A 13,477-nucleotide genomic window follows, 5' to 3' on the forward strand; every position below is an offset into this window, starting at 1 on the left:
AACTTATCTATACCAGATAATTAAAGCAAAATTTAACCATGTTATTGTTAACTTCTTTCCGTGTTTATGCTTGGCATCTTTATCTCCATGTTATTGTTTCCGTGGTTATTCTCTAGCTACTATACTCATAGTTTACCAAAGAGAGCTAAATCTGATTATTCCACGATTTGGATCACATATTGTCCAAATTGACAAGCCATCAAGAATTATTGATCCCTCTACCCATTTTGAATCTCTATCGTTCGATTGTTCTCAGGAAAATGTACGCAATTCTGGTGGGGTTTCTGATTAAAACTATTTAAGAACTACGAAATATCACTGGAGGACGAGACAGCCGAAAGACGCGACAGTGCAAAAAGAGACAAAGGTGGTGCAGTAGACTCATATTATTATTGCCTTAACTCAAAACCTTTCAAACCAAAAAGCTCTTCAAAAAGCAAACCCCAAATTTTGTCGCAGGGACAAGTGGAGATTCTATTGACCACACCCATCCACTTGATTTTTTCCTTTTCTCTAAAGCCAAAATTGCTCAATTTATATTCTTTAAAGTCGAGGGGTTAAAGTGTACGATGTGATTGAATTCTGCTGTCCAATGAGATCTTGCCGTGTCAGCATAACGGAATATGTCTGTTGTATCTTTTCCTTTGAGCCAAAAATAAGTGATCAGAGACGTCCTAATGATATTATAGGGGGCATCTAGCTATTGAATCATGAAATTTTAGCTTTTAAGGTGTCTTGTTGTTCATTGTTTTGTTTGTCTAATAAATCTGTGCTACTACAACTTGGTTGGCCCAATTATATATAGATCACGACTGGAAAAGAAAGATTCGGTACGCTTATTAACCCAATTAGTGATATTTTTGGTTTGAACAAGCATGTACAATGTACAACGCTCAAGCTTGGTTAAAAGTACCAAATAAACCAAATTTCACCATGTGTACTATACACAAAAAAATTGTTCATGCTACGAAACAAAAACCTACAACTTCATCCGGGTCCACTCATATAGTGGATCCAAACTTAAGGTTATAATTCGATGTTTGGATAATTTAGGAAACCCTTATACTATTTTGAATATCTTGGTCTGCGTCAACTTAGGATTCCTTATTATTCATCCACCCTATAAGATCTATTGCAAGATTTGCGAGACACTCTGAAAAAGTGTAACTTTCAACTAATTACCGATCGATATCATGTCATATATATGTCTACGTTGGGTATAATTAACACTCCATCTATCGTCTTAATAAAACAAAACACACTCTATGTCTTCAACATATATCGGTCTCTGAAGAGTAAGAAAATTTCACGAAGTTCCAAAGACAAATTTTGTTATTTCGTTCATATTGTGCCAAGTCAAGATAGACTTCCCGATGCAAAAATTATTGCGACGTTGTCTTACTAGATGATCTAAACATTTTCTATTTGATAGAAAGTCAAATGGAAAAATAAAATACTATTAGATACAGTGAAAAATAATGCATCTTAAAGTTAATGACCATGGACAAAATATTTGGATGTTTCAACACTTCCTAAATTCAACGGATTTATATATAAGTACTCACACGTATTCTTTAACGACGTTATTATCATTCAAGTTATCAAAATATTTTTCCATGTGTTGTAGAATATGATCAATGTAGTTAATGCTTGCCAATGTATATCTTCCACATTTTAGTGCTTATAAGAATGGCATACATTTACATACACGGTTGGTTAACATTTACTTTTGTGTTCCATTCGATTTTTCAAACAATCAAATCCCCTTTATAATAAAACAGAAATACACAACATTGTTTTATAGACTATATAATTTTAATAAATTGGTTACAAATAAGTTATACATTAATGATAGATTAATTGGTTACAAATAGGTTATACCTAAAATCTTTAAAGAGAATATACTAAAGAATCATATTATATAACTTACCATATTAATTTCCTTTATTAAATTATTCATCAAATAAAATTTTTTGATATCTAACTTAACATATTAATGTGTTAATTATCATTATACTTCACATCTCATTTTTATATATGAGTCTATTTTGTGAAACAAATAAATTATCATATTATTTATTATAATTAAAAAATAGTTTTATTTCCGGATATACCATAAGTTGAATTTTTAAAAACAAATATAAATTGTTCAATCTATAAAATATTCAAGTTTGAGTAATATTATTATTTAAAAATAATATCTACTGAATTAAAATTTTTTACTGAGTAACGGGTCAAAATTTGAATATTTAAATTCAAATTTACAAAATTATGTCTTATAATGATATTCAAGTCCTGATGTAGAATATACATTGTTGAAATAACTTCACATATATAACCTAATACAACATATTAAAATTTTATTTTAAAATATAAAATATACAAAATTTTGACCAAACGAGAAAACATATACTTATAGCACATATACTTATCTAGAATCATTCACAATATAAAACTTACAAAATAGGTGTCGTTTTTCAAGTCATTATATTTAGCATATGATTTTATTGCATAATATTTTATCCAAAAAAACTTTTAAAAACAATCACATAAATTATATTTTATAGAAAATTACAATATAAATAAAATGGATTTCAATCTGTGCTCTAGCACGGGTCTTAATCTAGTAGATGTAGTAGTTTGCCTAAAAACCAAAGCATTATTTCTTAACTCATATGAATAAGGCGTCGTCATCATCAACATCATCGTCATATCATATGAATAAAACGCCGTCGTCATCGTTATTAGTTAACAATCCTTTGATTGCTAAATAATTTTACGCTCCTTTATTTTATTTCCCCTAAATGGGCTTTTACCTAATAGTCATAGGCCTGCGGGGAAGCCCAATGACTTGATTTGATTTTAGATTCAGAATTCTTTTTTTTGGGGCATCATAAAGCATAATGACTTGATTTTTGAAATAATTAAATCGACCAAAATAAACAGATTGTATAAAAAAAACAAATCAGATTGCATAGAGAAAGATGATAACGTATATAAAGATGAGGTTAAGATTTATCCAAAAAAGCTTCGATTTTTTTTGTTTGGCTACTTCATCAAAGCCATGGTGGTTGTCACTCACATTCCCACTTCCTTCCACCAAATCTCTCCTTCCTTCTTCCATCTCCGTCTTCGTAACCACCCCTCCTCGTCCCTTCCCAAACGCGGCGGCGGCGGAGGTGGAGGTGGAGGTTTCGCTTTGTCAATCCGAGCTTACATAGAGAAACCAAACTCATTCTCCACCTTCGCTAACAGAGTCATCGGTTCGCTTCCGGTTGTCGGACTCCTCGCTCGGATTCTCAGCGATGAAGGTGGCGTCGGAAGAGATTTAGTCGATTTCGCTGAGTTTAGGAAACGAGTTGGGAATAAATGTACTCCTGATGATTCTAGAGCTTTCTACGAGTTCCAACAACGACGAGGCAAGGTAAATTTCTGATCTTTTCGAAGAGATTGAGCTTAGGAGTTTGATTGCCTTTTGTTTGGGTTTCTAAGTGGCTTGTTGTTGTTGTTGCTTTGTTTGGTGTTAGGCAGGGGAACCTTTGTATGTGCTTCTGTGTTGTTGGGTTGCTGCAGTTGGTGCAGGGCTTTTGAAATCTGAAGAGATTCTTGAAGGTGTTACTAGAGTTAGCATTTCCAATGATCTCGAGTTTGAAGAACAGAACTTTATTGCTTTGATGACTGAAGCAAGACAGGTTTCTTCTGTTTCTTGTATCTGCTATTACTCTTCTCCAATTGGGTTTTTTACTTAGGAGTTGAATCTTGAGAGCAAACTTAGTGAGTTTGATACTTTCCATATAGAAAGGTTGATACTTTGTTGGGTTATATGCAGAGAAGAGCAAAGTTGAACATTGATGCGCCGATTATACCGATGGAGCTAAGAGTTGAAAAAGCTCTTGAAGGTATTTATGCTTGTTGTTTCCGTAGAGGACTTATCGAAGAAGAAGATGAGAAGCTACTTCAAGTGATGCTAGTTTCTGTTTTTCCTTCGGTTGATAAGTCTGAGATAGAGAGAATCATCAAAGAGAAAGCTACAAGGGTTGCGGAAGGAGGAGAAGAAGAGAATGTCATGGCGAAACGGTTGCCCAAAGAAGCTATTCAAATGCAGATGAAGGATCTTGAGTTCCTTCAACAACAAAACATAGATTCTTAACAATAGAGGTTGAGATGACCCGACCAAACATGTTTTTTTTCTTTCCAGTGCGAATTAAAAAAAAATGCAATAACTTTTAAGTATATTCATGTTTTTGATTTTAACAAAAAAAAATATTCATGTTTTGATTCTATGTTCATAAATCAAATAGTCCACAGTCTCTACAAAATATGCTCAAGAAAGTCCTTTGATGCTTGGATGGGATATATCTAAGCGAGTACTATATAGGGTTCAAATGATATTGAAAAAAACCTAGTGGAAGTGAACCAATCTCACCATCGTGAGCTGCAACCTGAGATGGAGGAAGGCCAATTGGATATGGATCGGACTTCTCCTCTTCCTTGAAGCTCTATAGGCAGGCAAAGCCATGAACAAATAGTAGTTACAGTATAAGCTTTGTATGTGGTTGTTTCCCATGAATCCTATCATATATCTGTTGTCATATGCTAAACTGTAAATCAGCTCCAATAAATTGAAACTACAGTCGAAATACTAATCTATAACTTATAAGCTCTGTTTTAGAAATCGCTAGGCGCTAGTTGGGCGGTTGGGGTGGGCCTAGCGCCTAGCGAGAAAATCGGAAATTAAACGGGAATTAATCAGAAATTAGTTTTAGGGTTATTTTAGTAAATTAATAGTAAATTAAAAATACATAGTACTAAATATACGTATAATTCTGTTCATGTGAAAAGAAAAATATCAAATAAAATATAAAGTTATAGTATTGTCTTTAAAATTACGGTAAACACATAAAAACATAATTTTAAGAAAATATTATGATTTTAATTAAAAGTTTGTACATTAGTTATTGTAAAACATCATAAACTCTTAATTTAAATGTTTAAATAACATAAATATATATATTTGATTTATATTTTGGCTCCAAAATAATCGGTATATACAAAATTAAACGGGAATTAATCGGATTAGACGGTATAATCGGATATTCGATGCTAGGCGGAGATTAATCATTAATCGAGGCGGAGAGGGTGGGCCTAGCGATTTTACGGGGCGTAATCGGTGCTAGACGGAGATTTTTAAAACAGGGTAAGCTTAGTTTTCAAAAGGATGGGTTATGTTAATATAAACTGATTTTTATTTAAAGATGTATGAAAACTTCCGATAAAGAAAGCTTCTAAACATTCAAACATTCTAATATTATAAATGATTTTATTTTATTCAATAAATTTTAATGATTATATGCCAATTTCATAAGTTAACAGTAATTTTTTTTTAAGGACCATCCTCCCATTTGAAACAATATGGATCATCTTCGAGATCACGAGGAACACGACAAACAGGGTAAGCTTAGTTTTCAAAAGGATGGGTTATGTTAATATAAACTGATTTTTATTTAAAGATGTATGAAAACTTCCAATAAAGAAAGCTTCTAAACATTCAAACATTCTAACATTATAAATGATTTTATTTTATTCAATAAATTTTAATGATTATATGCCAATTTCATAAGTTAACAGTAATTTTTTTTTAAGGACCATCCTCCCATTTGAAACAATATGGATCATCTTCGAGATCACGAGGAACACGACAAACAGGGTNCAATAAATTGAAACTATAGTCGAAATACTAATCTATAACTTATAAGTATATAAGATTAGTTTTCAAAAGGATGGGTTTTAGCGAAAATTAATATACTCCATGTTAATATAAACAGATTTGTTTTTGAAGATGTATGAAAACTTTGAACAAAGAAAGCTTCTAAACATTCAAACATTATAAATGATTTTATTTTGTTCAATAATTTTTAAGGATTACATGTATTTCATAAGATATAGGGATAACAGTTTTTTTTATTTAAGGACCATCCTCCCATTTGAAACAATATGGATCATCTTCGAGATCACGAGGAACGCGACAAACAGGGTTTTCAACGCTTCTCCCCACATCCCAAATACATTCTTTGCAAACTGGAGGATCTCCAAATTCTTTATCATCTCTCGATGCTTTAAATATATAAAAATAGTGTGAACCACCTTTATACCATGTAAAATGACAATGATACTTCGTAGTTTTCCAAAGGTTAACATGAAATCTAAAACCCCATGTACCATTCCAAGGAATATGGATCATCCCAAAATCATCGTCACTAGATTTACAATGAACATTCAAAATTTGTTTGTTTTTTACCTTATTACGGATTATAACATGCTTTTCGGCTAGAGGTAAAAAGCATCGCCGCCCGAAGATGGGGTTTCCGCTGAAGCATTTGATAAATCTAAAACTGAAACAAAAAGAATAAGAGTAGAAGACATCATAAACAACAATATAAGATGAGGTTTATCAATGAAAGCCATTGTTAGGTAAAGTATATAGGATTGGTTAGATACTTAGATACAACTTATATATAAGCTCCCCATATATAGATGTAACCAAATGTAAACATTAATGTAACGTTGAATGCATGTATTTAGTCTATGATAAACATTATTTGTTTGTTTTCCTGTTAGTATTCAAAGATGTAAATATATGTATAAATTTTTATTGTTTTCCTTTGGGATTATAAATTAATTTTAAAACAAGAATACATATATTTTTGGAAATAGACTTACATAGCATTTAAAAATATTTGGAAACAAATTGATCTTTTTGAATGTAAAAAGAATATTTTTGATAGTAACTTTGACTTTGTAAAGTTATCAATATCAATATTTTATAGGTTTAGAAAAAATTATTTTGCAACCAATAAGGAAATATTTTGATGTCACTCTGACCAATTTACTCATTCTTATACTATTTTAGTATCTAAACAAAGAAAGTTTGACTAAACCTAATTATCTAAAGTATATATTATATTTACACTAGATAAGGATCCATCCGACGTGCGTGTTTTAAAATGTTATAAATAAAATTAAATTTAATAAAAGAAATATTAAAACTTGTTATACGTTATTTATAAATTTTCAATTTACAAATTTTTGATATATGTTACCATTAAAAGTGTATTTTTACATCTAAGTATAATGAATGTTACAAATATATTCTTTAACACCATCTAGAAAAATATCTATATAAACAAATTAAGCCAACTATTATATATCTATTTATTTTCACTTTTGCATAGTTTATTTAATCACTAAAATTGTTGGTTCAAGAAACTTCTATATTAATCAATGATGTATCATCACAATAGTGTATGACCAACCATGGAGAAAACTTCGGCTCTCCCTCTTCGTTTATGGAGAGAATCTTGTGTCCAACCTCCTCCACCATGAAGACAACCTTGGCTCCGCCTTCCTCACTTGTGGAGATAACCTTGCATGCGTTCAACCTCCTCTACCGTGGAGAGAACCTTCGCTCTGCCCTCCTCATGTGTAGAGAGAACATGTTCACGTCTTTTAGCTATCTCAAAGTGGTATGCTCCGGCAACCAATGAAACTAAAACCCTTTTTCCAACGTCATAAAATCTTTTGATAGTAACTAATGTTAAATTTCTCAATGTATTCGTGGAAGTGTCTTTTACACATCATAATGTAGCCTCCGTCTCCGAGCTCCTATGGATCTATCAAAAACGGTTTATGGCTTTCCAATCTATCTATATATGTTTGTTGTAAGCTTGTTTGATCAGCCTATTTAATCCAACTATTAGGTGTATATTTTTACACCTAAGTATATTGTATATTACAAATATATTTACCACCACCTAGAAAAATATCTATATAAACACATTAAGCCAACTATTATATGTCTATTTATTTTCGCTTTTGCATAGTTTCTTTAATCATTATAATTGTTGGTTCAAGAAACCTCTCAAATGAAAAATATATTACATAGTATACTAATCAATGATGTATCATTACAATAATGTATGACCAACCATGGAGAGAACCTCGTCTCCGCCCTCCTCCCTTATGCAGAGAACCTTGCCAACCTCCTCCACCATGAAGAGAACCTTGGCTCCGCCTTTCTCCCTTGGGGAGATAAACTTGCATGCGTCCAGCCTCGTCCACCATGGAGAGAACCTTAGCTCTGCCCTCCTCATGTGTGGAGAGAACATGTTCACGTCATTTAGTTATCTCAAAGTGACATGCTCCGACAACCAATGGGACTAAAAACTCTTTTCCAACGTCACAAAATCTTTTGATAGTAACTAATCTTAAATTTTCGAATATATTCGTGGAAGTGTCTTTGACACATCATGATGTAGCCTTTGTCTCCGAGCTCCTATGAATATATCAAAAACGGTTTATGTTTTTCCAATCTATCTATCTATGTTTGTTGTAAGCTTGTGTTTGATTAGCTTATTTTATCCCTACTCTTTATTTTCTTTTGGGATTGAATGAATTGTAACATTTATGTTTGCATAAAGGTCTATGACCAACCAATCAAGGTTGAGAAATTAGAAGAAAATTAATTTGACATAATTAAAGAAGTAATAGAAAATTATAAGCAGAGTAATATATGAATTTCAATAAAAAAAATATAAATTAAATAAAACAATCTAAAAATACTACAATACAGTTTTAGAAAAAGTAGATGCATATATTAATCTTATATTTTTTTTGGGTCAATATATTAATCTTACCTATTTCAAACTGAAAAAAGGAGAAAGTAGGAGAAAGTTTTGGTTTTAAAAAAAAGCAAAATTTAACTTCCCATTAAAACTTTTTTACCAATAAAACAAAGTTTAAAGCAGTGTTTTTGAATAAATTATTTTGTTTGGTAAAAATGTGAGACGATCTATGATTATATAGAAATGAGTATTTACATTTTTTAGATTTGATAATTAATTGTACATTTTTCTTAATCTCTTTTATATTTTTTTTTGTTGAATTAATAACTTAAAATTAAAAATAAGTAAATAATGTTATAATTTCGAATTTTATGAAATATATAATCTCCTTATAATTATTTTTTTTAAAACTGTTAATATTTTAATTTTTTTTTAGAATTATCTTTTTACATTATTAATATTTTTTAAACAACTTTTTTTTGTTTTTTGTCATAATCTTAAATCCCTCCTATTAAATATTAACTTTTACACATATAAAAATCGTGTTAATTGCTAACTTTCAAAACCCAACTTTATATTATAAGATATATATAATCTCCTTATAATTATTTACAAAAAACTTGAAATTTTTGTAATTTTTTTGATTATTATCTTTTTACATTATTATTATTTCTTTAATTAAAATATTTTATTTTTGTTGTAATCTCAAATACTTCCTATTAAATAATAACTTTTACACATGTCAAAATCTCAAATTGATTTAAACTTGACACATGTCAAAATCTTGTTAATGACTAACTTTCAAAACCCAACTTTATATAATAAGATTCTTGCAATATTACAACGATTTATAAAGATGAAAAATTATTATTATTACCATTTGGACACCAAAATATTATTTTATATAAACCATGAATTTTTATTAAATTACGTAAACAACGTAGCTCTGATTTTACCGGTTTACAATATACACCTATCTAGTTTCAGTGAAAATTCTTGAATGAAGCTTTTTGAGGTAATGTACCGTCATTGCTTCCTTATACAAATAACTAAAACATATAAGAATTTGAACCCGTTGGAATCAAGCTCGTACAAACATGAGATAAATGTTTCAGACTTTTTTATTTTTTTGAATAAAATGTAAAATTTATTCGAAAAAACTGTGTTACATCAAGTGCATCGTTTATCAAATAGAAAAGTCAATCAGATCAAAATTTTAAAAGCTAGTGGAATTAACTAGGAGGGTAACGTGAAGCCAGCCATGTCACCAGGCAACCTCGAAAACGCCCATCGCCCTGCTCTTGGATTGAAAGTAACCGGTTCCTTATTTGTTGATCAAGTCGCCGGATTAGTTGGTGTGAGGGAATTGCTGTACCGCCATGACGCCTATTGTTTCGTTCCACCCACAAAGTATGGATAGTGGCTTGGAAGCTATACCGAAAGAGAAAGAGTTTGTGCCCAAGGTGGTGTCCACGAGAAGCGTGAGGAGGTGAATCCACTCAAAAGTGTAACGCGATAGTAGTAGTTTTGATATGAGACCAGACCAAACCTCCCGAGTTTGGCGACATGAGAAGAACATGATCTTAGAGGGACTTATGTCTAGGAAATGGACTAGCATAAACCATGACAGTTACTTCACGAATAATTAAGTTCCATTTATTGGCTCATCAAGTTTCTTAGATGGTGTATACAACTCTAATAAATTGGAGCGACATAGAAAACTATAGGTAATAGAGTATGAGAAAGGATATGCACGTTTTTATAAGGGAAAAATATTATCCATTAAAAAATAATAATTTGCTCATGTGGATATATATAAAAATTTCAAATAAAAAAGAGCTGCTAAACATTCAAACATTATAATGATATTATTTATTCAATCAATTTTGATGGTTGCATTTATTTGCTAAGATATAATTTTCACAAAGATTTTTTTTTTAAGGACCATCCTCCCATTTGAAACAATATGGTTTGTCTTTCTCAAAAAGAGGAATACGACACATAGGACTTTTATCATCACTTCCCACCTCCCATATACATTTTACACACATAGGATATTTTCCAATTACAGTATCATCTCTTGATACTTTAAATATAGAAAAATAGTGAGAACCACCATTATACCACGTAAAATGACAATGATACTCTGTAGTTCTCTGAAGGTTAACATGAAATTTGAAATTCCATGTATCATTCCATGGAATATGGACCAACCCTAAATCATCTTTAGTAGATTTGCAATGTACATTCAAAACTTCTTTGTTTTTTACTTTGTTGCGGATTACAACATGTTTTCGACCTTTACTTAACGGCTCTTCCCAGTCCAAAGTTGGTGATTCTGCTGAAACATTTGACAAATCTAATGAAAAGGTTAAAAAAATAAGAGTCGAAAAGATCATAAACAACAATATAAAATTAGGTTTATTAGTGAATGACATGATTATGTAAATTATGTAGGAGTGGTTAGATACAACTTATGAATTCCTTATTTATAGATGTAACAAAATGTACATATATTTGAGACTTTAGAGTGAGGGTGACTAAAAAACATTCAGTCAAGTCAATGCATGTATTTAATAATTTAGTGGTTTATGTTAGTATTTTCTTTTTCAGTCAAGTCAATGTTATTATTTTAATAACTTATGTATTTTCTTTTTCAGTCAAGTCAATGTTATTATTATATTGTTTCCTTTTGGGTATAAATATATATTAATTTTAAAATAAGAATTGTACTTACTTTTGGTAAAAAATATATTTTGGAGTATACCTTATAGTATTTACAATATTTAAAATTTTGACTTTATAATACGGTTAAAATGTTTTCTAGGTTTAGAATTTTTTTTATAATGCTGCCAATAAATAAGGTATACTCCTAAATTTATCATTGCTTCAAAATAGTAAGGGAAGAAATGTATTATCAGAAAACACTTATACACTATATTGAAGATCTTGATTCAAAACCTACTTTTTTTTGTTTGCTCTCAAGAACGAACTCCATTTAAAAACCAAAGTTTCATTCCCAAATCAGTAAAAATACTAAAATAGGTTTAATCGAAGAACCCCATCGGAGTTCCACTGAGGAATTGCGTCAGTCTCGTTCTTGTTGGGGCTTGAGGAAGAAGAATACTAGTAGTAACAACCAAAACAAGAACAAAGAGGAGGAAGTCAAAATCGAAGATGAAGACTACGACTACGGAACCCCCTACACAGCCTCAGCCTCAGAATCAGCAGATGATGAGCTTGAGTTTTAGTAGTCAGATGTCTAAAGAAGATGAGGAGATGGCTTGTTGCCTCGTTCTGCTCTCTCTGCTTTTAGGGCTAAAGAGGATGATATTAAGAAGAGAAAAGTGGTCGTTCGTGATAGGGTTAAGGCTCAGCTTGGTCGTGTCGAGCAANTTTTTTTTTTTTTTTTTTTTTTTTTTTTTTTTTTTTTTTTTTTTTTTTTTTTGAAAGAATGTAAAATTGTATTCAACCAAAAAAAACGTTTTTACAATGAATGCTTCATCGTTTGAAAATAATAGCCAAATAAAATTAAAATATCCTATAATTTATCATAACTTAAGTGGGAGTGGAGGATCGAGCGTAAGCTCTTGTGGAGAACCAGAGTTGCAGGCCTTCATCGTAGCGGTGATCGTGTAACCCGAAGATTGAGCTGAGACGATTACGTACGATTTTGTCAAGGAGCTTGATAAGTCGAGCTTGCGGGGAAGGGTCCTCGCCATGTCGCCTAGCATTCCTCTCCCCCCACAGATGATAAGCAGTTGCCTGGAAGACATAATTGAGGATGAAACGTGGAAGAGAGGGTAGAGCTGAGGAGGTAAGCAGTGGGAGCAAAGAACTCCAATCCGTTGAGTAGTGAGTCAATAACAAATATTGTGTGAGGTCTTTCCAAATAGCCACAGAGTAAGGGCAAGAGAAAAAAAGATGATCCCTTGTCTCTTCTGCGCCAGAACAGAGGACACATGTTGTATGTTGCCCCGAGGACCAGTGTTTTATGCGATCGCCAGTATCTAACCGGTTATGAATTGCAAGCCAGAGCATAAATGAATACTTGGGGGTGGAATATGAATACCAAACTCCTTTGTACCAGTCAGCCCTGACGTGTGATCCGCGAACATTATGCCAAGTGTGTCTAGAGGAGAAGGTCTTGGAGAACCGATCTCCTTGAGATCGCCATAATGGGGTATCTGCAGTATTTTGTTGTCGCGTTGGGCGGCGACGAAGAGCCTGAAGGGAATTTTCGATGTCATTTAAGACAGGAAGCCGATGGTGTCGAGACCTATGTGTGCTCATGGCCTCCTGAACTGTTGCCTCTTGCATAATCCCCAGGTCTACAAACCCTCTCGAGCCCAGTATGTCAAATAAACAGCCCAATGGTGACCAGACATCATACCAGAAGGATGTCGAAGCTCCATTATTAACCTCCACCTTATACAAAGTTTTTGCCACTTCCCGGTATTTGAGAAGTTTCTTCCACATCCAGGATCCGACCGTTGAACCAACATTTACCAACCAGAAAGATTCCTTTGGTATGAGATATGTCCAAATCCATTTCACCCAGAGAGTATCTTGTTTTGAGAGAATCCTCCAGATTAACTTTAAGCAACTGACCTTATTAGCATTAACTAGGGATTTCAGACCCAAACCTCCCTCTTGCTTCGGTTTGCAAATATCTGTCCAAGCTATCTTTGCCTTCTTGGGATTGAGATCCGGTCCTGACCACAAGAACGTTGCACATAATTTCTCAATTTCTCGGAGACACCTTGCTGGTAAGCGATAAGCTGATAACCAAAAGTTTGTTACACTCATAAGAACAGAGGAAATGAGAGTGAGACGACCAGCATAGGAGAGTGATC

General features: G+C 32.2%; 2 protein-coding genes and 1 pseudogene across 2 annotated transcripts; 1 reads left to right on the top strand and 2 right to left on the bottom strand.

The window, feature by feature from the left end:
* Positions 3,000-4,235, top strand: LOC109124623. Its single transcript, XM_010506070.2, has 3 exons — positions 3,000-3,424; positions 3,528-3,692; positions 3,830-4,235. The coding sequence occupies exons 1-3, from the start codon at positions 3,065-3,067 to the stop codon at positions 4,148-4,150; spliced, it is 846 nt and encodes a 281-aa protein (XP_010504372.1). The 5' UTR covers positions 3,000-3,064; the 3' UTR covers positions 4,151-4,235.
* Positions 5,966-6,465, bottom strand: LOC109132627 (annotated as a pseudogene).
* On the bottom strand, positions 10,467-11,066 carry LOC104781404. The gene has a single exon (XM_010506071.1). The coding sequence runs from the start codon at positions 11,057-11,059 to the stop codon at positions 10,559-10,561; it is 501 nt and encodes a 166-aa protein (XP_010504373.1). The 5' UTR covers positions 11,060-11,066; the 3' UTR covers positions 10,467-10,558.

This window comes from Camelina sativa, chromosome 4 (assembly GCF_000633955.1).
Source record: "Camelina sativa cultivar DH55 chromosome 4, Cs, whole genome shotgun sequence".
Taxonomy (NCBI): Eukaryota; Viridiplantae; Streptophyta; class Magnoliopsida; order Brassicales; family Brassicaceae; genus Camelina; species Camelina sativa.